Here is a 27,010-nt window from a genome sequence, read left to right as displayed (position 1 = left end):
CACCTTTCTCACTCACTATGTATTAACAGACCTCTCTGTATTGAATCGTATCTGTTATTAATCTCTGTCTCTCTTCCACAGCATGTCTTTATCCTGTCTTCCTTCTCTCACCCCAACCGGTCGCAGCAGATGGCCGCCCCTCCCTGAGCCTGGTTCTGCCGGAGGTTTCTTCCTGTTAAAAGGGAGTTTTTCCTTCCCACTGTCGCCAAAGTGCTTGCTCATAGGGGGTCATATGATTGTTGGGCTTTTCTCTGTATCTATGAAGCGCCTTGAGGCGACATTTGTTGTGATTTGGCGCTATATAAATAAAATTGAATTGAATTGAATTGAATATGTTATCTGCATCTGAATGACTCATGTTGCCTTGTTTTTACTTTGTTTGCATATTTCTGCTTGTTGGAAACGATTTTCTGAATCATTCAGTAGTTTTTGTAATAATAAGGACATTTAGCAACACTTCAAAATGATTCTCCAACATTTGCTGTTCAGACTTGATCTGTTCTTACGTGTGTGATATCCAGAATGAAAAACTCAGCTCAGCTAATAAAATGGGAGCTGAGCAGACTGCAGGGGCTTCATGGTCTCTCCTTTGAGTCCATGAAAGTTCATTTGTCAGCTCTGAGTTGAGGATTTGAGCTGTTTCTCTCACAGGTGAAGAACACAGATGCTTCCTGGAATCATTCTTGAAGCAGAGTTCATGCTTGTAACTGTCATTGTGTTATTAAAGTGAAAAGCCACAGCTAACGGTGTGGAGGCTGCAGAGCAGAAAGCCACACAGCCCGTCTGCTGCAGGAAGTTTGGATACAGTCAGTTTGTGCTTCACTCACACGGCTTGTTGTTCATCACACAATGAAAGTAGAATCAAACTCTTCATCTTGAAATCTTTATTATTCACACAAACACAACTACACTGTTTGACATTTGAAAATCAAACAAAAACAAATCAAACTGAAAACTTGTGATAAAAATATTCCTGATGATTTTTGTTACTACAATAAAAGTCACAATAAGTACAAAAAGAATTCTAACTCAGAGCAACAATACATGTAAAGATGGATTTATTTCAGATGATCTTCTAACTGTTGAAGAAAAAGGCAAAATAAGCACAACACATCATAACTAACATTTGTGAACACTGATCAAAGTGATGAATGAGATGAATTGATGAGATCTGATGGTGAGAAAAGGCGAGCAGGAAACAGTCAGTCAGCATGTGTGCAGTTGGTGGACGCTCCCTTGTTTGTGAGCATCATCAGCAGAGAGAGTCCACAGCAGTACACCAGACTCTTCACTATCAGCACTGTGTACAGCAGGCAGAGCAGCTTCACCCTGCACTGAGACTGGAAGGACACTGAAGGACAGACAGACACAAAGAGACAGACAGACAGTCGGGTTATTCCTCTCAGATCAAGGAGAAAAAGTCCAAATAGAAACAGTCACAGCTTCTTCTTCAAGTGGATGAATTGATGTAGTGTTTGTGTCCACTTGGGGGCAGAAGAACTCCACAAGCAGCTAACAAACTGATCTCTGACATATTATGGTCTGTCTGCTGTTTGGTGCTGAGCAGCTAGTGTACAGTGGCTTTATCAGAGCTTGTTGGATGAAGATTTGATCAATTAGTGCAACTTTAAGACCCTAAACTTGTTCCAGCTCCCTCATTGGACATTGGAGCTGTCCATGCAGAGAGGCAGCAGGTGATCTTACAGTCAGCTGGCTGCAGAGCTGGCAGGTCTGCTGGCTCTCTCTCTGGAGGACAGGAGGCTGCTGGAGCTGGAAGCTCTGAAACAGAAAAGGAGTCAAATGTTTGGAGCTGCAGTGAGAAATGTCAGTCCTCTGCTGCTCTGCTCTCTTTGACAGCATCTCCACATGAAGCTGAATCACTGCTCAACACAGTCACCAAGCCTTCATTACCTTGTTGTGTTTGGGCCTCCACTGTGCCCCCCTCGTGCTTCACCCAGCAGCTGTATTTATATGTGTTGGTGTCCTGCTCCTGGATCAGTAAGATGGAGGCGCTGTGTCCCGACTCTCTGAGCTCCAGCTGCTCTCCCTCAGCAGGGGGCAGCTCCTCCGCTTCTCCGCCGTTCTTCTTCTGTCTTTTCCAGGAGAACTGGACCAGAGGAGGAAACATGGCTGAGGCCACACACAGCAGGGAGCTGTTCCCCTCCAGGTGGGCTCTGGATGCTGCTGGGTACACGCTCACCACGGGCTTCACTACCTGCTCATCTGAAGTTTGACAGCAGCAACAAGCAGCACAGACACACATTCACACAGTCAGCAGCAGCTTCCAGCACTGCACTGCATTCAGTCTGATCCTGGAAACTACATGGACTCTGATCACTAAACTACTCATCAATACAGCACAAAGTTCACTACATACACTGGATTCAGCTTCATATCAAACACAGTCATCACCTCATGTCATTATGGCTCACATGACGAACACTCAGCATGATTTTAAAAGTCAAATTAAATTCATTTTAATTCGTCATGTGTTTGTTTGTTATTGTTTTATAGAAATTTAGTTCAGTCCAATTTTAAAATATTTGTCTTTATACAAGTGAAAATATATTTTTCTTATTAGTCCTTAGACACGAGTTCTAACAGAGATCCTCTTCTGCCCAAAAATAAATTCATCTTTTTTCATATTGTTTTGTACTATTAATAAAATTAAATATCATTTCACAAAATTCAGTTCTGCAGATAAAATTTCCATTCTTCTTGTCTTTGATATATTTTACCATAAAGACCATATTTGTCTTTCAGACTAATTTATTCTTAAATATTTTTGTGTAAAAATTGGAAAAGTAATGCAGTGATTATTTTATTTTATGTTTTTATTCAAATAAAAAACTATAGCAACTATTTTAAAACACTAAAACTGAAATGTTGAATAAAGCGTTTTCAATAATATGAGATATACTTCATGATATTTTAGTCATAAAATACAAATTATTTGACAAAGTATATTTAATAAAAATTTGTATGTTAAAGTATTTTGGAAAATTTAAGTATGATTAACTTTTTATTTTCACGTACAAATCCACACACACGACTTCATCTCAGAAATAAATATCAGAGTTTAACGATGTGAAATTCATCCTAAATTTATCTGTCATATCATTTCTGAGATTTCTAATCAGTATCTGTTTTTATACTTTTATTTACCTTTTTGAAGCAGCTACATGAATGTTTGACTATTAAAAAATATTTGTTCCTCAACATAAAGCAAATATTTCCTGAAACCATATTTGTTGTTATCTTTATTAATTTAATTTTAACATCAAATATGATCTTGTGTTAAAAACCAGCAGAATCACTGAGAGGATCAAATCCTAAATATTTGTAACATCACTAATATTTGCAGAAATAAAGAATAACTTTAGTTGTTCAGTGAGATTTCAACATGTTTTCAGAGATTATTGAGCTTTTCTTCTGTAACAATGGCTGCAGATGAATTCTCTACTAATGATGAAAAACTAACATGTAAAGCCTGAAACAGCAGAAACTGACTTTAAACACATTTTCAGCTTCTACAATAAAACAACTGAAGGAAAATAAATGTTTGTTCTTACCTGTTACAGACAGTTTAGTTCCAGAGCCAAAGATGAGGTAGCGATATCCTCCTCCCACAGTGAGAAAGACTGCTACAAAAACCTGTCTGCTGTTGAACGTGTCAGCTGAGGTGAATGAGTCCAAATGAGGAAGCAGGATCATATTTCAGCTCCATGATGTGTTTCTCTAATGTTCATATCAACATGACTGTCTCTTCTTCTCTTTTCTTTTAGCCACACTAGCAGCACGGCTCTGATGTTAATGTCAGTCTGTTGGTCAGTCCACTACTTTAGTCCACATGAAAATAGAAAATCACTATATAAGCACCAGTCCATTTATCCCATCAATGATGCCACCACTACAATGAAACATCTGCTGATAGGATCATGGTTTGGCCCATCTGGCTCACCATCATTAATCACACAATCAATTTTGAATTATAGCAGCAAATTCTGAAGAAAACTATCAGAACATGTGTCTGTGAACTGAATCTCAGGAGAAAGTGGGCCATGCAGCACCACAATGACACAAACCAGTCAAGTTTGTTTTCTTTGTTCCAAATAATGTTGAGAGAAAAATAATCCAGTGAATCCAGCGAGTGATGTGATGAGTCTCTGATGTCTTTCTGATGTGGTTTTGTTGCGTCCTTCAAACCACACCTGGTGTATTTTAGAAGAGAAACATGTTGGTCTGCACAGGCTCTTCTATTTTCAACACTGACAGGATTTCCTTTGCTGTTTCTTCTGTTTTGCACATTTTCCGCTGTTTTGTGCAGCTTGATGGAGCTTCTGTAAAAAATAGATCCAGAGTTATTTTTAGTGGTGCGGAGCAAAGAGATGCTTCAAGGATGCTTCTGAAATGTGCTGTGGCATGTTTGCTGGAATCATCAGTGTTGTACTGAGTGGCCTCAATCAGCTCCAGCAGCCTCGTAGGAACACAAAGTGTCCATGCCTGCTGTTAAAAATAGAGCTTTGCAACAACCAAGTCCAACAGAGTCCAACAAAGATGGTGTGAAAGAGCTGGAAGCGAGCAGTTCATGTGAGAAAATCCAACATGTCAGAATTAAAGCTGCTCTGTGTCAAAAATGGAGTCAAATTCTTCCAAACTGATGTGCTGGACTGATTATCAGTTACTGCAGGTGCTCCAGCCGAGGAGGAGCAGGAACCAGCAGAACTGCCAAACATCACACACACCACAAATGCCACACTCACAGAGAGACAAAGATAGAAAGCAGAGGGAGGAAAGATAGATGGTGGGTAGGCAGCAGAGGATCAGGGGACCATAACACCATCTTACACAGTTATTAACTAATGAGCTCATTGACTAATCTGAAACATCACTTTGATTTTTCTAACAGCTTCATTGGAATTTCAGCTCACAGTGGATCTGCAACATGAGCAGCTGAAGACCTTCAAGAGACGAACTTGAAGTTTAAACACACAGTTGTACAGAAACTGTGGCAAAATGGTTTAAAGGAAACAATATGAAGTTTTCAGAGTGATCATCACAAATCTGATCTCAGCTCAATAAAAAAACAAAAAAAACAATTTCACTCTGAAGAGAGGTTGAAGTCTACTGGCTTTCCCCTGTCAGCACATCTTTGAGGGGGTAAAATTAACATCCAGCCTCATGTGTTAGGTTTTTGGTATCACTGTAAAAAAGAGCTTTGTCCATGTCAGCTAGTAGTAAATCATCTTTATTTTTAATCAAATTTATAATCAAAGTATAATCCTGATCAATATGTTAAATGACGAATGTCTAATGACGACTTTGGTCATTAGAGCTGGGCGAGTCCCCTCACCCACACCGGCTCCATGTGAACTCTACAGACCAGCTTAACTATAAATCAGCTGCAGATGTGAAACTGGTGATCGTTGGATCTCCACTTTTTAGTGTGTGCATGCTTGTGTGTGGTACCGTGTGTGGCTGGTGTGTGTTGGTTACCTTTGAGGTGGGGAGCCTTTCGAGGCAGCCTCCCAGGTTTCTGTTGCCCCGATCCAAAATGGAAAAGCTCTCCTGCGGTGACGTGCTGCTGTCGCCACGTCTCGCAGGCCGCACACTCGGCGGCTTGTTTTTAAGTTTTTAAAGTTTGCTCTCACACTGACAGCAGTGATGGACACGTACAGCTTCATGATGGGTGCCAAACACACAAAGAACACGACAGGATCAACAACCTGTTAAACAGTTTTACCAGTTTTTATACAAAATGTCATCTCTGTCATTCTAACTGTAAGCGATCATTAGCTAGATTAGCCACACTGTATCAGAGGGTTGTTGCTAGTTAGCGATGCTGCACACCTGTTACTCCCGTAGTCTTTATGCTTCAATGATTCCACAGGTCTCATTTTTTCTTATCCTATTTTAGACAGAGATGACATCAGCAGCAGACTCCACAGAGACCCAGAGTTACTGTTAGTATCTGAATTATATGGATTTAAACAGTTTTAGATTCAGTTCACACAGAGCGCTCTACAGCCTGGTAACATGGAAAGTTAAATGAAATAAAGCACACTGACAAAAGGTTTCATAGAAGTGTAGTTTGTTCTTTTCATTTAATAACAGGGTCCAAAGTCCACATTATTATCAACAGCTACATTTACCCTGGGGAACAACAAGTGAAGGTGACCACGAGGACCAAGCTGGGTTTCCTGGGTCCAGAGGTTTGAGAAATGTCCTCCCTTTCATTTATCACAGCTTCTGTTGACCCACGGAGGAAGACTCCTGATGTGTCATTTCAGAAACATCAGGAACTGAAGGTCACCGCAGGGATCAAGCAGAACTCGCAACCTTCACCAGCAGCTTCCTCAGAGGGAAATCTTCAGACCTCCACTATACGCCCAAAATAGGAGATGGACAAATCTGCATTTCATGAGCAGTGTGATAGAGACCTTTACTTTGTGTGATGTTAGAAGTATAGACCCTGTGCACGAGAAAATGCTAACTTCCTGGTTTGAGACCGGATGTGGGGTTGTACATTTCCGGTAGCTTTATTTTGCCGTCAATTGCTATTGCGGAGATGGACGCCAAAACTCGAAAATGGAAAGATCGCTTTAAATTACAAAGAGCAGAAGGTGGGACCGGTCACCATTGCTGTGTCCCGCTGTGTACTGCTGGGGGGAGATTTAACAAGGTGTTAAGCTTCCACTCCTTTCCCAAAGATTCTGAATTGTGCGCACAATGGCTGATAAAAATCAGAAGGGACGGCTTCACAGTTACAACCATGTCTAGAGTGTGTAGTCGGCATTTTGAGACAGGAGAGATCTTCGTGTCTTCCTCTGGGAAGCGTTGTCTTCAGCCGAAAGCTGTTCCCTCTTTATTCCACTGGAATAATTTTTCAAAAAAGACGGAGTGACCCGGAGTTTGGGAGCGCCGGCCTCGACCTGTTGATACCGTGGCTATGGCAACCGTAGATTACAACACAGAGGATGAAAACGATGTGTCTGACATGCCCATTACTGGTTGTACTGAGTCTGCTCCAGCCTCCATTCCCCTGAATGAAGACCACGACTATGCACCAAGTCCTTTGATTGTGACCGCATTAAATATGAAACTATGTCACGGGAGATTGAGGAGTTTAGACGGCAGCTTGAGTCGTATCATTTGACGCAGGGATTTGTACTGCAGCGATTTGCTCCATCACCTGAGGACATTTGGTACTATACAAGGTAAGAAATCCTGAAGTTTTCAACTAGTGACCCATGGCCTTAATAATATTACCACACAGATATGCATTTTAACACGAGGCTGGAGTTGGAGTTTTTGTTTGGAGTTTTTGTTTCTAGCCTCATCACTTTAACAATATTAATGTAACTTACCTCTGATCTGTATTAAATTGACCAATAGAAAGTTGTAATGTCATCTGAAATTTACCAATAGCTGCAGATAAAAAAAACTATATTAACATCCACCATTTAAATGCAGATTTCTGTCATATGAGCATTTGATGGTCTTTTGGAATCTAATCCAAGAGGCAACAAGCAGGATGGTGAGGGTCACCAGTGGTCAGAAGAGCCTTTCCACCAGCACAACTTACAAGTCGCACTGCACTTTCAAAGCGCTTATTGGCATGTCCCCCCATGGAGCATTGACATTTGTCTCAGCACTTTTTGAAGGCACCATCAGTGACAAGGAGATTTTCCGTCACTCTGGCATCACCTCCCTCCTGACGCCTGAGATGGATATAATGGTGGACAAAGGGTTTCTGGTAGATGAGCTAGTGCCTGGGAAAGTCCATCGCCCAGCCTTTTTGTCCAAGCAAGCTCAAATGTCAGAGTTGGATGTCCTTAGAACCCAGTCGATTGCACGTCTGAGGGTCCACGTGGAGAGGCTCATCAGGAGGGTTGAAGAAAACAAACCTTTTAATAATAATAATAATAATGGATTGGATTTATATAGCGCTTTTCAAGGCACCCAAAGCGCTTTACAATGCCACTATTCATTCACTCTCACATTCACACACTGGTGGAGGCAAACTACAGTTGTAGCCACAGCTGCCCTGGGGCAGACTGACAGAAGCGAGGCTGCCATATCGCGCCATCGGCCCCTCTGGCCATCACCAGTAGGCGGTAGGTTAAGTGTCTTGCCCAAGAACACAACGACCAGGACAGAGAGCCCGGGGATCGAACCGGCATAAACCAAATTTTTCCTCCTCACAAATGATCAATACGAACCTGAATACTTTCAATATCTTTAGAATATTGTTATTATTTTAAATTCATGTATTTAGTTACTCTCCAAGAATGTAAGTAGCAAATCTGTTACTTAAGTAAAATTGATAAACAGCTAACACACCCCCTTTCCTGGATAAAGTTCAATAATAAATCATTTGATGTTTAACTGTTACGCTGCAAATAAAACTGCCTTACTTGTCTATTGCACTGCTCTGTATGCTTCTTATTGACTGCAATAGATTTTCCAAAGATAATAAATACTCTTTCTCTGGGATTCTGAAAATAAAAAACACAGATTTCAAATGATCAACTTTATTTGACATACTTTGAGTTTTATAACAGTAAAGATATCAAATTCTTTTCTACCAAAAAAACCCCATGGTTTGAACACAAACACTGCTGATATTAATACTAACACAAAAGTCGTCTGTGTGAACTCTTCACCAAACCTACTTTTACCAACAGCTTTCTATTTCGATCAAAACAAAACAACAAGCAAATAATACAATGGCCCTTGCCCACCATGTAAGTTTATGACATTAAAGTCAGGAATGACAAGCTGCCCATTTATGATACTGCAAGGTATTTGTCCATGTACACGTGAAAATAGAACATATCTATCTTAGGCTTCATTGTCTCCATCAAACCCTCATCCCTCTGTATTCTTTGTATGAAGACATCTTCTTGAGTGGAGACTACAAAATCGCACCAACTCATACCTGTAGTTAGCAGCTGGCCCTGAACTTGCCAACAATAGGCATGTGTTGGATTAAGCTGCAATGTCCCTCTGATGACCTTGAGGTAAGGTGCATCTACATAACTTTTAATGTTTGGACATTTCATTTCTACTAGGCCAAACGGAGGTTGCTCCAAGGGGTCGAAAATGATACCATCGGGTGATGCACCAATCCACGGTGCATCTGGGTGCACCACAAATCCACATTTGTAGTGGTTCACTCATTTTATCTGACAGTATTCACAGATCGCATCTGCCTCTAACTCTAAACCCCTCTTCATAGGGCCTGTCTGGTGAGTACCTTTTAAGATGCGTTCAGCCAGCAGCTCTTCAGAGGGTTTGCTCACTTGACAGATCTCTCTAAAACGAGATGCAGTCACTCGTGGTCTCCGTACATTATACCAATCGGCACACTCACTCTGCTCTCGCGTAGCACATTCTATGCTCTGGGACATTTCCAGCGTCACCTCCAGACTTTTCATGTGCAGCTGTTGCTTCCTGGAACAGACAAACATGGACTCTGATGGTTTCAGTCTGTAGTCCTGCAGTGGCAATGATGGTGGAGGTGGAGCATTATGAAGAGTCTGCGCTTTCTCTTTGGATGGTTGCTGATAAGAAAGTGGACTTCCTTGTTGCACCTTGCCAAAACGTGACGATATCCCACAAGTGGGATATCGTCACTTATTCCCATGGTACAAATCATAGGCCGGTCAGCATCAGAGAAGGTTTGGTACACTTCAGATACTCGTAGAACCGAGAGGTCAGGAAGGTCCCTGTAAAAGCCTTTGTACAGTTTGCTCCTGGATGTTACAGAAAACACACAAACACAAACATTTTAAATTTAAGGGAAATCTACTACAATTACAGGTACAATAATAGCAATTTATATATATATATATGTGTATATATATATTTTACAAATGAACATTATGACTGATGATTAGAGGTGTGAAATTCGAAAAACACCACCTGAATGATATGTGACAAAAAAAGATTATAATTTTAAACAGATTTTCAGTTTTCAGATTAGAATTCAGACAGAACTCACTATATTACCACTAGAATCTGCCTTTTAACAATAATTAGTTGCCCCCCATTCTATATTAAATATTACTGCCCTAACGAATGTTGTGATGATATCTGAAACCTCATCAGTAGCAAGCACTTACCACACTCCCTCTGTGGTCTTTCTTGTTTTGGGTTTGGCTGAGAGCACAGCCATCTTCTCAACAGGGCCAGGCTTTATCCCCTATTACATCATGGAAAGAATTAATTATAAAATATAAAGTTACATTAAAAATATTGCGATGATTGCACTCACCATAACTCTGGGCTTATGCCACTGTTGTTCACCTTTAGTGCAGCTCAATATCGGGGGAACGACTTGGACTTTCAACTGCGAATAGTGTGCAGATTGAAACAGAAGAGCAACACAGTGGTTGCACAGAGCTTTTCCAGCCTTGCACGTGCAGGAGAAATGCAGCAGTTGCTCCTGCAGCGAATCTTTCTGGACCACCTACAAAGTACAATATTTCAATGTATCCTCAATTAATATCCTTAGAAAGTATTATCCATATTTGCCCGATGCATTTATTTCTGAACACCTCCCTGATATGGCAGCCTGACATGATCCTATGATACATTATGCACTATATACACTAAACACAATTTCACACTGCCTCTTTTTCATGATCATACGCTGAGTTTGTGAGATTTCTCTGTTTTCCTCATAGACCTGAAGCACTCTGCCCTGACCACCACCTCTCCTGAGCCCTGATCTTTGTCAGACTGCAGAAAAACAACAATTTCAGTAAAGTTAGTAATAGAATAACGTGTCAGTTGGTAAGTATAAGCACAGAAACTGTAACAGAAACATATATATACCCTTGAAGCAGACATTCTCATAAAAAAAATCAAATGATAAGTTTTGATGGTTGATGAGTGTAGATTGATCGGTTAAACAGGCAAATGTTCAGCATGCAAACTACGGGTGAACAATAGTGATGCCAGATGCTTCCCCCATTATGTCGATATTAGTGAGCACAGTTAAATACACACATACACAGCATGTCAACAAACCGTGAAAAAGCCCTATATAAAAATAAATAAATGAATGATTGCTGTTAAGGGTCTCTACATATTAGTATTTCCGAAGGATATGTTGTGACTTACCTTCAAAATTATACAGATACTGACAAATATAAAATTTGAATCCCTTTTCTCTTTTGTTCTGAGGCGCTGGGGAGTTGATGAACATCATTTACAGATATATTGGGTAAATGACCAAGACATCTATAGAAATGTAAATCGCTGCTTAATTCATTCATTTGGTTAACTTGTTTTGGACCGTAAACAAGGCGCGAATAGGACACCAGAAACAAAGCTCCCCACAGGAGTTTCTGCACCGGAAGTAGCATATGCTAACGTGCACATAGTCTATTCACATCATCCTCAGATGAAGCACAGAGACTCTGGACTTTTACATAATGATGTTATATTCAGTCCTGTAGAAAGTTACATATTTAAAATATATATTATCCTTTCTGGTTCCTCTGGTATTGTCAGGGTTCCTGGGTCATCGGCCCAGCGCTTTCAGTTTTGTTCATGTTCGGTTTATTTTGCCACTGCCTGTTTCACTTCCTGTTTGTTCCCCGTGTCAGCTCGTTTCGTGCCATTAGCCAGATTATGTTCAGCTGTGTACTCACCGGTCTCTCATTATCATCCTCATCAGTCTGTGTATTTAGGTCTTCTGTTTCTACTCGTTCTTTGTCGTGTCATTGATGTTGATGTTATGTCGTTGTTTCCGCCAGCCAGCCAGCCAGCCACTCAGTCCGTTCGTCCTTCCTTCCTTCATTCAGTCAGCCGTCCAGCCAGCCAGCCAGCCATTTCCTACCTCTGTTCTGTTTGTTCACGCCATCACAATAAAACACCAGTCTTCACCTACCTGTGAGTCCTGCGTTTGGGTTCCTTCTTCCTCGCCTCCACTCCGCGACCACGCCTGACAGAATGACACGACCCGTGCCACGAAGACACGACTGGAACCCAGCGGACTCGGACCTTTTTGAGCGGCAGGAGGCAGCGCTCTCCTTGTGGGCGGAAAAGCTCAAGGAGAGACAGCGGCTCTTCGCGGAGCGAGAGCACGTCTTCGAGGGCACTCGCTTGGCTCTGGGCAGGCCTCGGAGACGCCGCATTCACCCACCTGCTGCCTCCCATGCACCGGAGCATCTGCCGCGGAGAGTGGACGTTTCGCGCCGCGCTTCGGCGACTCCCCCTCTCGCGGATCCGCTCCTCGCTCACACGTCACCTGCCTCATTCGCCGGACCCTCCACTTCACCACGGCACAGCGGCTATGCCTCCCACCTCGGCTCAACAGAGGCTCCCGCACCAGAGGCTCGGCTGTGTACCCCGCCCGCTTCCTCTTCCCGGAGAAAGCGGGGCACACGCCGCCATAACACGGACTATTTTCAGCAACTCCCGGTGGTGAGTTCCGGTAACTGTTTTCCACCCTCCTCATTTGACTCTTCACCCAGATTAACTAACAGATTCACCGCCGACTCATGGGGAGTTTCCCTCGTGGAGGATGTAGACTGGGAAGATTTTTTCTGCGCTGCTCCCGCAAAGACTGTAAATCGTGGTGGCAGAAAGACCAGACCAAACCCTAATAAACCTGCCAGCAGCACACACCCGGTCACTATTTCCACACCCATCACTCAGCCATTTCCAACCAGCACGGCAGCCCAGATTCGGTCTTCCTCCTCAGCCATTTCATCACCTCAGATGACTAGGGCCCGGCCTACACCCACACCAGTACCAGCTCCCAGGAGGAGGGCAGCTGCGACGCAGCCTACCTCCATATCCGCTCTTGTTTCCCGGGTGGGGGTGACTGGTGTCCAGCCACCTCCCGTGCCTGTCCCAGCGCCCAGGCTGAGGGCAGCCTCAACCCAGCCTGGCCTCCCTGGAGGCTTGAAAGAGCTAACCGGTCCACCTGCTACTTCACCTCTTCATCCACCTCCTGATCCAGCTTTTCACGCCCTTGCATTATCCCTAATTAGATTAGCTGACCTGTCCCCTGCTCAAGCACCAGCTTTACTAGCCCAGGCTGTAGCTCTATCTCCTTCGCTAGCTCAGTCTGTAGCTCATCCATAAGCCTCCTCAGTCCAATCAGTTCACACTCCTGCTCCAGTCCAGCCTGTAGTCCAGTCTGCTCCAGTCCCACCTGCTGTTCAGCTTCCACTCCAGTCAGTTTACTCGCCTGCTCTCCAGTCAGCTTCTGTAGTCCAGTCAGTCCAGTCTGTTCCTGTTCAGTCTCCTCCTGTCGTCCAGTCTGTTGTCCAGTCTGTTGTCCAGTCTTCTGTAGTTCAGTCTCTCATCCACCACCCTGTTCAGTTCCCGGACCTGCAGCCACAGCACCCAGAGCCAGCTGTGAGCTCTCCCGCTCTCCAGCCAGGGGCCTCCGCGCCCGCTGGCCCTAAAGCTGTGGCTCCGTCACCCCCGGCTCCCGTGCCGTCGCCTGGTCCAGACTCAGACTCAGCCTCGGCGTCAGCCTCTGCTTCGCCTGGTCCTGCGGCTGCCGCGCCGTCGCCCCAGCCACGTTCTGGACGTCTTCGCCGGCGCGGCCGCCCACCGGACCAGCTCAGCGGCCGCCGCCGCCTTCCTCGCGGCCGCCCACCGGACCAGCTCAGCGGCCGCCGCCGCCTTCCTCGCGGCCGCCGCCGCCTTCCTCGCGGCCGCCGCCGCCTTCCTCGCGGCCGCCGCCGCCTTCCTCGCGGCCGCCCACCGGACCAGCTCAGCGGCCGCCCACCTGAACTGTCTCGTCTCGGCTGCCGGCCACGCGGCCGCCCACCTGAACTGTCTCTCTGTGGACTCCGTCCCTCCGTCCTGGGCCCCCTCCGCCCGCCCTGTTCTGGTCTTTTTCTCTTTTGGCCGTCGGGTGCCGGCCTTTGAAGGGGGGGGTACTGTCAGGGTTCCTGGGTCATCGGCCCAGCGCTTTCAGTTTTGTTCATGTTCGGTTTATTTTTGCCACTGCCTGTTTCACTTCCTGTTTGTTCCCCGTGTCAGCTCGTTTCGTGCCATTAGCCAGATTATGTTCAGCTGTGTACTCACCGGTCTCTCATTATCATCCTCATCAGTCTGTGTATATAGGTCTTCTGTTTCTACTCGTTCTTTGTCGTGTCATTGATGTTGATGTTATGTCGTCGTTTCCGCCAGACAGCCAGCCAGCCAGCCACTCAGTCCGTTCGTCCTTCCTTCCTTCCTTCCTTCATTCAGTCAGCCGTCCAGCCAGCCAGCCAGCCATTTCCTACCTCTGTTCTGTTTGTTCACGCCATCACAATAAAACACCAGTCTTCACCTACCTGTGAGTCCTGCGTTTGGGTTCCTTCTTCCTCGCCTCCACTCCGCGACCACGCCTGACAGGTATGAAGGACTCTGAATGACTTCATGGTAAAGAACACAATATTGGCAAAACACAGTGTGTGAATTCCAGATTAAAGTTTTTAGTTCAACATACAAGTGACGACCTTTGACCTTCATCAGGTTTTGTGTCAGAGAAAATCTCACTTCATGCAGCTGACTACATTCAGTGTTTAAAACAGAAGCTGTTCAGGTCTGAGATCAGCAACTTTCTGAAACACCAAACTGAGTTAATATTTATGCTCCTATAGTGACACAGTTACATGGATGTTTACTCCCTTTGACTTTTTGTCTTTAACTTTATCAATAAAACAGCTGCAGCTTCCACTGACAAAGAGTGAACATGTAGGATGATGTGTGTGATGTCACTGGGTGGTGCTGAGGGCAGCTCCTAAAATCACAAAGAGAACAGAATCATCACAAACTGTGAAAGTTTATCCATCAAACCTGAAGTAAAGCTGACTCTTCTCTGTCCTCACACACTTCAGGATCTGAAGTTCTACAGTTCTGCTGACAGCTGATAGACGAGCTGTTTGTTAAAAAAGACAAAGTCTTATATACTAACACATTATCCAGTATAATATTTACCTTTGAGTCATTGGTGCTTTTTAAATGGAGACCTCAAAGATGAGATGATGAGCAAGTTTCCAGTCCTGGTTCAGTCTGCTGAGTATTGGACAACATATATTATTTATCTCTAAGGATGGAAGATGTACAGAGTACTGCACATGTAACTTTGTGAACAAGACTCATTAAGAATAAATCAGACTGATTTTTAACCTGAATATTTCAAACAAATTCAGTAGAGAAAAATCTATAAATAAATAAACAGTCTGGAACAAAATCCCAGAAACTTCCTGTGATTAAATGACTAAGATTCAATTTGAGGAAATGTGAAGTTATGTGAGTTAAAACTTGTGAACGAGAGTGTTTTACATGGAATCACTTTTTCTGCTGTTAAATCTGTGTGTTTGATCCAGTCAGACTCTGATTCTTCTTCAGCAGCGATGCTGCAAATGAAATTAAGCAGCCAAAGCTGCTCAAATGTGATTGGTCGGGAAACAAAAGGAGAAAGCAGAAATCCTGTCCTTTTATTCCAGATTTGACATATTCAGATACAAAATCAGTTTTTTCTATCAGAGAGAAAAGACGGTGACAGAAAGATGAGGCACCGTGACTGATTCATCCTCTATAAACATCCACAGGAAACTGATGGAAATCTGTCCAACAACATCAGCGTCCTAATGAGCCGCTGCTAGAAGGACAAAATCCTGACCTGACATCAGTCCAAGTGTCTGGTTAAATGTACTGAAAGGTGTTAAACAACAAGTGCTGCTGGAAGAGTTTTCATGAAGAGAACATTAACACTGTGAATGAGGGATGGACTTTGATTCAGTTTGACACAATCTGTTTTTCTTTCACTTTGAATAAATGTTTTTGTGGGACTGAGGATACATTTGTTTCCATTTGGAAGTTTGATGTCATCTGTTCCTCTTGTTTCTGTCCTCCCCCTTTTGTGAGTGCGGACGCTTCATCTCTTTGCTCTTTAAATGCTTTGCTTCTTTTATTGATTTTTATTGATTTTTATGCTGATTTTTCCCTTTTTTCCGTATGAGCTTACCTGCGATAGCTTCTGGACACTTATAGATCATTAGGACTAAAGTGTTCTTAACAGAAACAGCAACATTTTTACAGTTACCTTATCCTCAGCGCTCCGTGTGTCTGTGGCCTAGACACAGCTGAAGCCTGATTACAGCGTCTGGGCACCGAACAGCCTCAATAGCCTGGAAAGGTGCTAACCGCTAGGCTAACTAGCAACAAGATGCCTTCCCTCTCCACAGATGACTACCACAGCCTCCTGCAGAAGATTGCAGCACTGGAGGCAAAAATTCATCGCTTAGAGGTAAACGTGGAGGTAAATGGACTGTGTGGAAATGAAACAACCTTGCCTTTGATTCAAAACAATGGCAATGAGCAAGCTAGTACACAGCTAAGGAGCACAGATAACAAGAACAAGAAAGTAGACTTTGTGCACTATTATAAATCCTCAAGCGATAATCCCCCCTTGGACTGTCTTGGTGCAATACCAAGACATAAATCATGTCTCCTGGAAGGGGGAGGATGTATCACAGGCAGAGCACAGCGAGCTGAAATCTCTGAAACCGACTGGCCCTCACTTCCTACGAGACAGAGAAGCTCTTCTACCCCTGTATACGAGAGGAAACAGGACTGGACAACCGTGAATAGGAAGGTTAACAACAAACCTCCAAAACAACTGAATGTGAAACTGCAGAACAGATTTGCTCCACTATCAAAGGACCCTGGATCTATATCGGACAACCATCCATCTAAAAGTAGCGAAGTAAGGTCTGAAAATCTGTTGAAAAGTAAAAGGCCACAGGGAAAGCTAAAGGCTAGGCCTGAAACTCTGATTGTGGGTGACTCTGCCGTAAAGGATGTACAAAGAATGTGCGGTAAGAACACTAAAGTCCTCTGCTTTCCTAAGGATATGGTCAACAACCTGAAGGAGAGAATTCTTCAAATTGCAGATGAATATCCAACTGTGACAAACATTGTTCTGCATACAGGGTCAAACGATGTGTCCAAACAACAGTCGGAGGTTCTGAAGCGGGACTTTACTGGATTATTAAATACTGTAAACTCTCTGAATGCAGCTGTATTCATCAGTGGACCTGTACCGCCCGTCAGAGGAGGAGACGAGAGATTCAGCAGGTTGTTTACACTGAATAAATGGCTCATATCAGCATGTACTGACCACTCAGTGCATTTTATCAACAACTTTAATATTTTTTGGGAACGCAGGCATCTGTTTAAAGCAAATGGATTTAATTTTAACAAGTCAGGGGTGAAACTGTTCACCTCCAACTTGTTTTATTCCATACGTCATCCATCTGTGCTTGGTGCCAAGGCTGAGATAAACGAGGAGTTATCTCATAAAGAGGAACAAACAGTACTCCAAGAACAGACAAAGCCCAGCAGAAACCTTGAGGAGGAGCTCCATCTGCCCCCACCCGGGAAGAGCCTCAGAAAGGAGAGACATCAGAGGCAAGAAGAGGGGTCCCTATTTGCCTCCAACTCTCTTAACAACACCAACGACCAGGACCAGGGACCACAATCTTCCCCAGTCCCCCAAACCCCTGACAGGCCATCACCCTCCTCCCCCTCCCTTTCTCCCTCCTCCCCACACCTGAAATTCACTGAGGAGATGATGGAGCGGGTCAATGCTGGGCTCAGATCTACCCCCCGGACCAATCCCTTTTTGTCCCCCATAAACCCCCCACCAGAGCAGCCAAAGGTTCGCCATCGAGCCCCACCCTCAACAGAGCAATCGAAGTCACATTGCCCAGCCTCGCCCCCCTTAGTTCCTCCTTACCACCTTCATGCCCTGTCTCCGCAGTCTGATGTCTGATGTGTGGAGGGTCCGGGCTGCGAGGATTATGGCAGTGGTGACTTTTCCCAGGAGAAGCTGGGACCCTGTTTACTAGAAGGTTTTAAAATTTCTGTACTTTTAGGTGACAGAAGGAGACATGTGGCCTGGTCAAAACACAGAGAGCTGCACTCTAAAAGATCTTTAAATATAGTAAACATACCTTGTGTGCCACAGACTGCTCCCAAACATGAGGGGACAAGTAATGCCTCTAAAACACTTAAGTTGGCTTTATTAAATGTTAGATCTTTAGCTGGGAAAACATTTTTAATTAATGATTTAATCACTGAGCACAGCCTTGATTTTATGTTTTTAACTGAAACTTGGTTGGACCAAAGTAACAGTGGAGCTGTTCTCATCGAGACGACCCCTCCTAACTACAGTTTTATCAGTGAGGCCAGGGTGAGCAGGAGAGGAGGAGGGGTTGCTGTCTTATTTAATGAATCATTTCAATGTAAGCAGCTATCTCCTGGAAGTTTTCAGTATTTTGAATATGTGGCTTTACAGCTGAAGGCCCCATCCAAAGTTGTGTTTCTTAATGTTTACAGGCCTCCCAAATACTGCACAGACTTTTTTAATGACCTCAGTGAACTGCTGTCTGTGATCTGTGTTGATTTCGACTGTGTAATTATTGTTGGGGATTTTAACATCCATGTGGACAACCCTCAGGATAAAGGGACTAAAGACCTGAGTAACACTCTGGGCAACTTTGGGCTGACTCAGCATGTAACAGAGCCCACACATAATAGAGGACACACTCTTGACCTACTGATCTCCAAGGGCCTGAGCATTTCAAAGATTACTGTGTCTGATGTGGGCCTGTCTGATCATTACTGTGTTTTCTTTGAAAGTAAAATCTCAGCCCACACAAATATATCAACAGCAGTGATCACAAAACGGTGTATAACTGAATACAGTAGTGAGATATTTAACCAGGTCTTCCCATTAACACCTGACCTGTCCAGAGGTTCAGTCAATAAGCTCGTCAATAGCTTCAATGCTAAAATGTTAAATGTAATGGATACAATTGCTCCCATTAAGGTGAAGGTTATCTCTGGAAGGAAAAAGTCTCCATGGAGAAACTCCACACTAGTGAAAAATGAAAAAAGAGAGTGTAGGAAAGCTGAGCGCAGATGGAGAAAAACAAACCTCCAGGTTCATTATGACATCTATAAAGAGAAACTTCACAATTATAATTTACAACTGAGGAGTGCAAGGAGGTCCTACTTCTCTGACATCATCACCAAAAACAGTCATAATGCTCGGGTCTTATTTTCTACAGTTGACAGGCTAACAAACCCTCCTGTGTCAGTGGCAGCTGAACTTCATTCAACCATGGCCTGCAATGACTTTGCCAAATTCTTCACAGAAAAAATCCAAAAGATTAGACAAGCAATTGGTACATCAACAGCAGATCCTGAATATGTACTGTGTCCACCGAAAAACAGTTTAAACACCATGAAACAGTTTCACCCGATTAACAGCAAAGACCTGGAGGACATCTTAGGTCAACTGAACTCCTCCTCTTGCTGTTTAGATGTCCTGCCAACAAGTTTTTTCAAAAAGGTCTCAAAGACTTTAGAGTCAGACCTGTTACAGATCGTCAATTTTTCTTTATTATCAGGTGTGTTTCCAGAATCACTAAAAACGGCTGTAATTAAACCTGTACTAAAAAAGGACAATCTCGACAAGACACAAATGAACAACTACAGGCCGATCTCAAATCTCCCATTTTTAAGTAAGATCATTGAAAAAGCAGTTTCTCAACAGCTCAATTACTTCTTAAAACAGAATAACTGCTATGATGCCTTCCAGTCAGGTTTTAGACAGAACCACAGCACTGAAACCGCTCTGACCAAAGTGTTTAATGACATATGTCTGAATACAGACAGTGGAAAAATGTCAGTCTTAGTTTTACTGGATCTCAGTGCAGCATTTGATACAGTTGACCACAACATATTACTCAAACGACTGGAGAACTGGACAGGTCTTTCAGGAACTGTACTAAACTGGTTCAAAACATACTTAGAAAACAGGAAATACTTTGTATCAATAGGTAACTTCACATCTGAGCAGACAAGTATCACATGTGGAGTTCCCCAAGGTTCCATCTTGGGACCTCTTCTGTTTAACATTTACATGCTCCCACTGGCACAGATTATAAAGAACAACAAAATAAACTACCATAGCTATGCAGATGACACACAAATATATATCACAATGTCACCAGGAGACCGAGGCCCTGTACAGGCTCTTGGTAAATGCATTGAGGAAATTAATGACTGGTTGTGCCACAATTTTCTCCAGCTAAACAAAAACAAAACTGAGGTAATAGTCTTTGGCGCCAAAGAAAAACGATTACAGGTCACCAGAGAACTTCAGTCTATACACCTAAAAACCACAAACCAGGCGAGAAATTTGGGTGTAGTGATGGATGCAGACCTAAACTTAGAAAAACACATTAAGACAATAACAAAATCAGCTTACTATCACCTCAAGAATATATCAAGGATAAAAGATCTGATGTCCCAACAGGACCTGGAAAAACTAGTCCATGCATTCATCTTTAGTAGGCTTGATTACTGTAACAGCATCTTTACAGGTCTACCTAAAAAATCCGTCAGACAACTACAGCTCATTCAGAACTCTGCTGCTCGAGTCCTCACTAAGACCAAAAAAGTGGACCACATCAGTCCAGCTCTGAGGTCTTTACACTGGCTGCCTGTCCGTCAGAGGATAGACTTTAAAGTTCTGATGCTGGTCTATAAAGCTCTGAATGGTTTAGGACCAAAATACATCAGTGACCTCCTGACCCAGTATGAACCTTCCAGATCCCTCAGGTCATCTGGATCCGGTCTTTTATCAGTTCCCAGAGTCAGAACCAGACACGGAGAAGCCGCATTCAGCTTTTATGCTCCTTATATCTGGAACAAACTCCCAGAAAGCCTCCGATCAGCTGAAACACTCAGTTTATTTAAATCCAGGTTGAAGACTCACCTGTTCTCAGCTGCATTTGAATAAAGCACCAAATCCGCACTCAAAACTTACATTTTAACTACTGATTTTATCTACTGTTCTGATTTTATCTGTTTTGATTTTATTTACTGTTTTGTCTGTTTGTGTTTGTTTGTTAATTAGTTAGTTTGTTTGCTTGTTTTAATCAATTTTAAATCATGCTTTTTATTTGTTTTTGTTTCTAATGTCTCTGTAAAGCACTTTGAATCACCTTGTTGTTGAATTGTGCTATACAAATAAACTTGCCTTGCCTTGCCTTGCCTAAAACAGGATGAAAAATCTGTTCAAAACAGAAATAAATAGAATTGAATTTCTGACAGCAGTAAATAAAAATCGTCCCTGAGCTCAGTATGTTTGTGACTCTGAGATGGAGGTGAAACATGTGAAGCTGGGCTGTGGTTTACTGCTCTCTTCCTGTCACAGACACTGTTTGACATCTGTTCATCTGTTGGTTTTTGTTCAGGCTGCAGGGATCATTTCTCACTGTGGGGCCCAACAGTTACAGTAGTAGGTGGCTGAATGATCGAGTTTAACTTGCTTAATTTCTAACTCCCAGCCTTTATTTGTATTTACAAAAGAGAAGTCATCTTTCTGAGGATGACCATAACCTGAATTAACACTGCCATCATCAGTATCAATGTGTAGAATAACTTTGAATGTTTCATTTTCTTTCTTCTGGTACCAGTACCGATAGCTGTCACCACACTGTTCAGTTCCACAGCTGAAGGAGACACTTTCTCCAACTCTCCTGGTCAATGTTAAATCCTCCTGAATCAGCTGTTCTGCTGCCATGGTAACCAGTGCTGTAGAGACACAGACAGATAGATGAAGGTTAGTGTGACAGTGTTTGTTACAGGTTGACTTTGTTGGCTCCTGATTGGCTGGAAACACTCACCTGAACACAGACAGCACAGAGCAGCAGCTGGGAGGAAAAGCATTTTGTGCAGTGGTGTTTCCTCTGGTGAACCTGGGGAGAAGTGGCGCTCTGATGCAGCTGAGGCCAAACAAGGACGAGCTGCGAGATCAGACGAGGGCCACGTGGTTTCTAACAGGTCCTCAAAGCTCCCATCAGCCCCTGCGGCCCACAGATAAGACTGCTGCTGCTGATTGACAGCTCAGCTGAAGCTGCTGTGGTTTCATCGTCTTCATTTCAATCTGACAGCAGATCCAAAAATCTGGGTCACATGATGCACAAACACTCAGAAACATTCATGTTGCTGTGAATTTAGTAACACACACGGTTATCTGCTGTTTAACAGCTGTGATGAAAACACTAAATATACAAACTAAATATAACTAAACTATAAATAAATAGAAAAATCTAAAAATAATAATATGGTTCAATATTTTAAAAGTTCATAAATTGCACACAAAGTAGTTAAAAAAACAAAATCTTATATAACAACATTTAGAGTAAAAATCTTCTTTGAAACAAACACATGTGGTTCTGTTGTGTGTTTAAAATATGTGCACACTGTGCTTCTTTCCCACATCTTCTAATGTGTTTTGTTCCAAGTTGGTTTCAGACTGAAGGATTCATTAAAGCCTTTTTAAGAATCATTCAAATGATGATCATCAATTCTAATATCTATAAACAGTAATAAAAACAGGGCTGTGTTTCACGTCAGCTTCATTTATTTGTAGCCATGGTTAGATTTCATTTGCAGTAGGCAGTCATCCACCTTTACACACACATTTACACAACAGTACAAAAGTACTTTTTGATTCATGAAAGAGAAATAAGACAAATGTTGCCTTTGTATCATCTCTGATATGGAAGGTCTCATTTGAAGATGTGAGTGAAGGACACAAATCTTTTGATCTGGTGTTGTTCTACATTTTAGGACTAAAAGACAGAAGGAAGAAAGTGAAAGTGACTGTGCGAGGGGTTGAAGTCATGAAGTCAAGTGGAGGCCGCTGACTGCTGTTACTTTCAGCTGTACAGCTTAAACAGGGACTCACAGTCAGCCTGCTAGAACATTTGGATGAAGAGAAAAAGGAGGAAAAAGACTTTGAGGGAAAAATCCAATAAGATCAGCATGTTTTTAATGTGGGAATACAACAGTTTCCTCCACCATGACACACACTGGAGCCTCTTTTTGCTCACAGCTTCACTGTTTGTCTCAAAGTTCAGTTTGGAGGCCAAAATTGTTGCAACACATTTGTAAGTTTGCACTAATTTCACTGTGTGACCCTTAATGGATGTAATCAAAGAATCAGTCAGTGAAATATGAAGCTGTGCTGTAAGTTTGGAGGAGAAAAGTGTCTCAGTGACTTTAATGAGGTGAACACATGAATACAGAGCACTGACTGACACGTACAGACTCCTTTAATGAGTCGCACACATTTTTGTGACTTCATTAAATGTCAAAAATGACACAACAACCTGCGAGCACATTATTGTCTGTTTGCTGTTTGTGTGCTTTGTTTCCTGTTATGATAGCAGGCATACAGCCATGTTCTCAATGTCTCAGCTATCATTGATTATTTCTGCTTTTCCTCTTCTATTAGGCACTTCAACTCAATGAATGACACACAGAAAGATTTCATGACTGTGTTCTTCAAAATAAGGACAATATGTTATCTGCATCTGAATGACTCATGTTGCCTTGTTTCTACTTTGTTTGCATATTTCTGCTTGTTGGAAACGATTTTCTGAATCATTCAGTAGTTTTTGTAATAATAAGGACATTTAGCAACACTTCAAAATGATTCTCCAACATTTGCTGTTCAGACTTGATCTGTTCTTACGTGTGTGATATCCAGAATGAAAAACTCAGCTCAGCTAATAAAATGGGAGCTGAGCAGACTGCAGGGGCTTCATGGTCTCTCCTTTGAGTCCATGAAAGTTCATTTGTCAGCTCTGAGTTGAGGATTTGAGCTGTTTCTCTCACAGGTGAAGAACACAGATGCTTCCTGGAATCATTCTTGAAGCAGAGTTCATGCTTGTAACTGTCATTGTGTTATTAAAGTGAAAAGCCACAGCTAACGGTGTGGAGGCTGCAGAGCAGAAAGCCACACAGCCCGTCTGCTGCAGGAAGTTTGGATACAGTCAGTTTGTGCTTCACTCACACGGCTTGTTGTTCATCACACAATGAAAGTAGAATCAAACTCTTCATCTTGAAATCTTTATTATTCACACAAACACAACTACACTGTTTGACATTTGAAAATCAAACAAAAACAAATCAAACTGAAAACTTGTGATAAAAATATTCTTGATGATTTTTGTTACTACAATAAAAGTCACAATAAGTACAAAAAGAATTCTAACTCAGAGCAACAATACATGTAAAGATGGATTTATTTCAGATGATCTTCTAACTGTTGAAGAAAAAGGCAAAATAAGCACAACACATCATAACTAACATTTGTGAACACTGATCAAAGTGATGAATGAGATGAATTGATGAGATCTGATGGTGAGAAAAGGCGAGCAGGAAACAGTCAGTCAGCATGTGTGCAGTTGGTGGACGCTCCCTTGTTTGTGAGCATCATCAGCAGAGAGAGTCCACAGCAGTACACCAGACTCTTCACTATCAGCACTGTGTACAGCAGGCAGAGCAGCTTCACCCTGCACTGAGACTGGAAGGACACTGAAGGACAGACAGACACAAAGAGACAGACAGACAGTCGGGTTATTCCTCTCAGATCAAGGAGAAAAAGTCCAAATAGAAACAGTCACAGCTTCTTCTTCAAGTGGATGAATTGATGTAGTGTTTGTGTCCACTTGGGGGCAGAAGAACTCCACAAGCAGCTAACAAACTGATCTCTGACATATTATGGTCTGTCTGCTGTTTGGTGCTGAGCAGCTAGTGTACAGTGGCTTTATCAGAGCTTGTTGGATGAAGATTTGATCAATTAGTGCAACTTTAAGACCCTAAACTTGTTCCAGCTCCCTCATTGGACATTGGAGCTGTCCATGCAGAGAGGCAGCAGGTGATCTTACAGTCAGCTGGCTGCAGAGCTGGCAGGTCTGCTGGCTCTCTCTCTGGAGGACAGGAGGCTGCTGGAGCTGGAAGCTCTGAAACAGAAAAGGAGTCAAATGTTTGGAGCTGCAGTGAGAAATGTCAGTCCTCTGCTGCTCTGCTCTCTTTGACAGCATCTCCACATGAAGCTGAATCACTGCTCAACACAGTCACCAAGCCTTCATTACCTTGTTGTGTTTGGGCCTCCACTGTGCCCCCCTCGTGCTTCACCCAGCAGCTGTATTTATATGTGTCAGAATCGCTCCCATCAACCATCCTGATGGCAATGGTGCGTCCCGACCCTCTGAGCTCCAGCTGCTCTCCAGGGGGCAGCTCCTCCGCTTCTCCGCCGTTCTTCTTCTGTCTTTTCCAGGAGAACTGGACCAGAGGAGGAAACATGGCTGAGGCCACACACAGCAGGGAGCTGTTCCCCTCCAGGTGGGCTCTGGATGCTGCTGGGTACACGCTCACCACGGGCTTCACTACCTGCTCATCTGAAGTTTGACAGCAGCAACAAGCAGCACAGACACACATTCACACAGTCAGCAGCAGCTTCCAGCACTGCACTGCATTCAGTCTGATCCTGGAAACTACATGGACTCTGATCACTAAACTACTCATCAATACAGCACAAAGTTCACTACATACACTGGATTCAGCTTCATATCAAACACAGTCATCACCTCATGTCATCATGGCTCACATGAGGAACACTCAGTGTGTCTTTACATCATGAAATAAAATATTTGTTTGCTGATATTTTAATATATTATTTATCTCAAATGTACGCATATATAGATTTGTCTTCAAACTATTTAAATTATATTTTCCATCTTAAACACAAGTTTTACCAGAGATATTAATAATTCAACATGATTTAATTCCAGCAATGAAATTTCCACTTTTGTATCCGTTTTTAAACAGGTGTTTTATTCATGTTTTAATCAATACTATACTTCTTTCACAGACTTCACAATCCTTAAAAATGTTATTGGAATAATTTGAAGGGCACTACATCTATTATTTAGTTTGATTATTGTGTTTTGATTTTGTTTTGATTATATACGGTGTATGTTTGAATTAATGCACAAATTAAATGTAATTAAGCTGCAATTTGAATGAGAATTAAATACCTTTTTTCAACAGTATAAATTAATTCATCATTATTTATAATATAAAATCTGAAGAATCTGAAACGTCATGAAAATTATTTTTCTGAAGAAATATTTACTGAAATATGACCATTGCTGAATTTTTTCTTCATTTCTAATTTAGACTGACAAATCAAACAAGCAAGAAACACAAACATGACTTTAACAATTTCATATTTTGTTGTTTGATCTATATTATTTATTATTTATATTTTTTCTTCACTGTTTAAACACTTTGTGTCCTTAATCAGTATCCATGTCAATTTATATATTAATATATTTTAAAAAAATCACCAATAGAATCTATCTTTGAATATTAAAAACATGTTTACATTTTCATTTATATTTACAAATGTACTACTGTATTATTTTTAACATCAAATATGATCTTGTGTTAAAAACCAGCAGAATCACTGAGAGGATCAAATCCTAAATATTTGTAACATCACTAATATTTGCAGAAATAAAGAAGAACTTTAGTTGTTCAGTGAGATTTCAACATGTTTTCAGAGATTATTGAGCTTTTCTTCTGTAACAATGGCTGCAGATGAATTCTCTACTAATGATGAAAAACTAACATGTAAAGCCTGAAGCAGCAGAAACTGACTTTAAACACATTTTCAGCTTCTACAATAAAACAACTGAAGGAAAATAAATGTTTGTTCTTACCTGTTACAGACAGTTTAGTTCCAGAGCCAAAGATGAAGTACGGCTTTCCTCCCACAGTGAGAAAGACTGCTACAAAAACCTGTCTGCTGTTGAACGTGTCAGCTGAGGTGAATGAGTCCAAATGAGGAAGCAGGATCATATTTCAGCTCCATGATGTGTTTCTCTAATGTTCATATCAACATGACTGTCTCTTCTTCTCTTTTCTTTTAGCCACACTAGCAGCACGGCTCTGATGTTAATGTCAGTCTGTTGGTCAGTCCACTACTTTAGTCCACATGAAAATAGAAAATCACTATATAAGCACCAGTCCATTTATCCCATCAATGATGCCACCACTACAATGAAACATCTGCTGATAGTATCATGGTTTGGCCCATCTGGCTCACCAT

At 42.3% G+C, this 27,010-nt stretch overlaps 3 protein-coding genes across 7 annotated transcripts; 1 reads left to right on the top strand and 2 right to left on the bottom strand.

The window, feature by feature from the left end:
• Positions 1 to 1,202: 1,202 nt before the first annotated feature.
• On the bottom strand, positions 1,203 to 21,771 carry LOC148097272 (immunoglobulin lambda-1 light chain-like). Of its 3 annotated transcripts, XM_087831752.1 has the most exons (7): positions 21,729 to 21,771; positions 21,331 to 21,636; positions 12,611 to 12,625; positions 3,573 to 3,623; positions 1,912 to 2,223; positions 1,705 to 1,779; positions 1,203 to 1,351 (listed from the first exon to the last, which is right to left on the bottom strand). In XM_087831752.1, exons 1-7 carry the CDS (start codon positions 21,769 to 21,771, stop codon positions 1,203 to 1,205), a joined length of 951 nt encoding a protein of 316 aa, XP_087687878.1. The 3 variants fall into 3 exon arrangements, with proteins under 3 accessions (XP_087687878.1, XP_087687879.1, XP_087687880.1); XM_087831753.1 differs by lacking the exons at positions 12,611 to 12,625; positions 21,331 to 21,636; positions 21,729 to 21,771 and adding an exon at positions 2,324 to 2,342 and having other exon boundaries at positions 1,912 to 2,211; positions 3,511 to 3,714; XM_087831754.1 differs by lacking the exons at positions 1,705 to 1,779; positions 12,611 to 12,625; positions 21,331 to 21,636; positions 21,729 to 21,771 and adding an exon at positions 2,324 to 2,342 and having other exon boundaries at positions 1,912 to 2,211; positions 3,511 to 3,714.
• LOC148097273 (uncharacterized) lies at positions 15,893 to 19,228 on the top strand. Its single transcript, XM_087831751.1, has one exon. It carries the CDS (start codon positions 16,193 to 16,195, stop codon positions 17,798 to 17,800), a length of 1,608 nt encoding a protein of 535 aa, XP_087687877.1. The 5' UTR covers positions 15,893 to 16,192; the 3' UTR covers positions 17,801 to 19,228.
• Positions 21,772 to 24,280: 2,509 nt separating the features above from the next.
• LOC148097271 (immunoglobulin lambda-1 light chain-like) lies at positions 24,281 to 26,760 on the bottom strand. Of its 3 annotated transcripts, XM_087831967.1 has the most exons (5): positions 26,560 to 26,760; positions 25,396 to 25,414; positions 24,990 to 25,283; positions 24,783 to 24,857; positions 24,281 to 24,429 (listed from the first exon to the last, which is right to left on the bottom strand). In XM_087831967.1, the coding sequence occupies exons 1-5, from the start codon at positions 26,758 to 26,760 to the stop codon at positions 24,281 to 24,283; spliced, it is 738 nt and encodes a 245-aa protein (XP_087688093.1). The 3 variants fall into 3 exon arrangements, with proteins under 3 accessions (XP_087688093.1, XP_087688095.1, XP_087688094.1); XM_087831969.1 differs by lacking the exon at positions 24,783 to 24,857; XM_087831968.1 differs by lacking the exon at positions 25,396 to 25,414 and having other exon boundaries at positions 24,990 to 25,295; positions 26,622 to 26,760.
• Between the last annotated feature and the right edge of the window lie 250 nt (positions 26,761 to 27,010).

The sequence above is a fragment of the Neolamprologus brichardi genome, chromosome 18 (assembly GCF_056152115.1).
Source record: "Neolamprologus brichardi isolate AB-2024 chromosome 18, ASM5615211v1, whole genome shotgun sequence".
Taxonomy (NCBI): domain Eukaryota; kingdom Metazoa; phylum Chordata; class Actinopteri; order Cichliformes; family Cichlidae; genus Neolamprologus; species Neolamprologus brichardi.
Note: the sequence above shows the minus strand (reverse complement) of the source record. Positions and strands in the feature narration are given on the sequence as shown.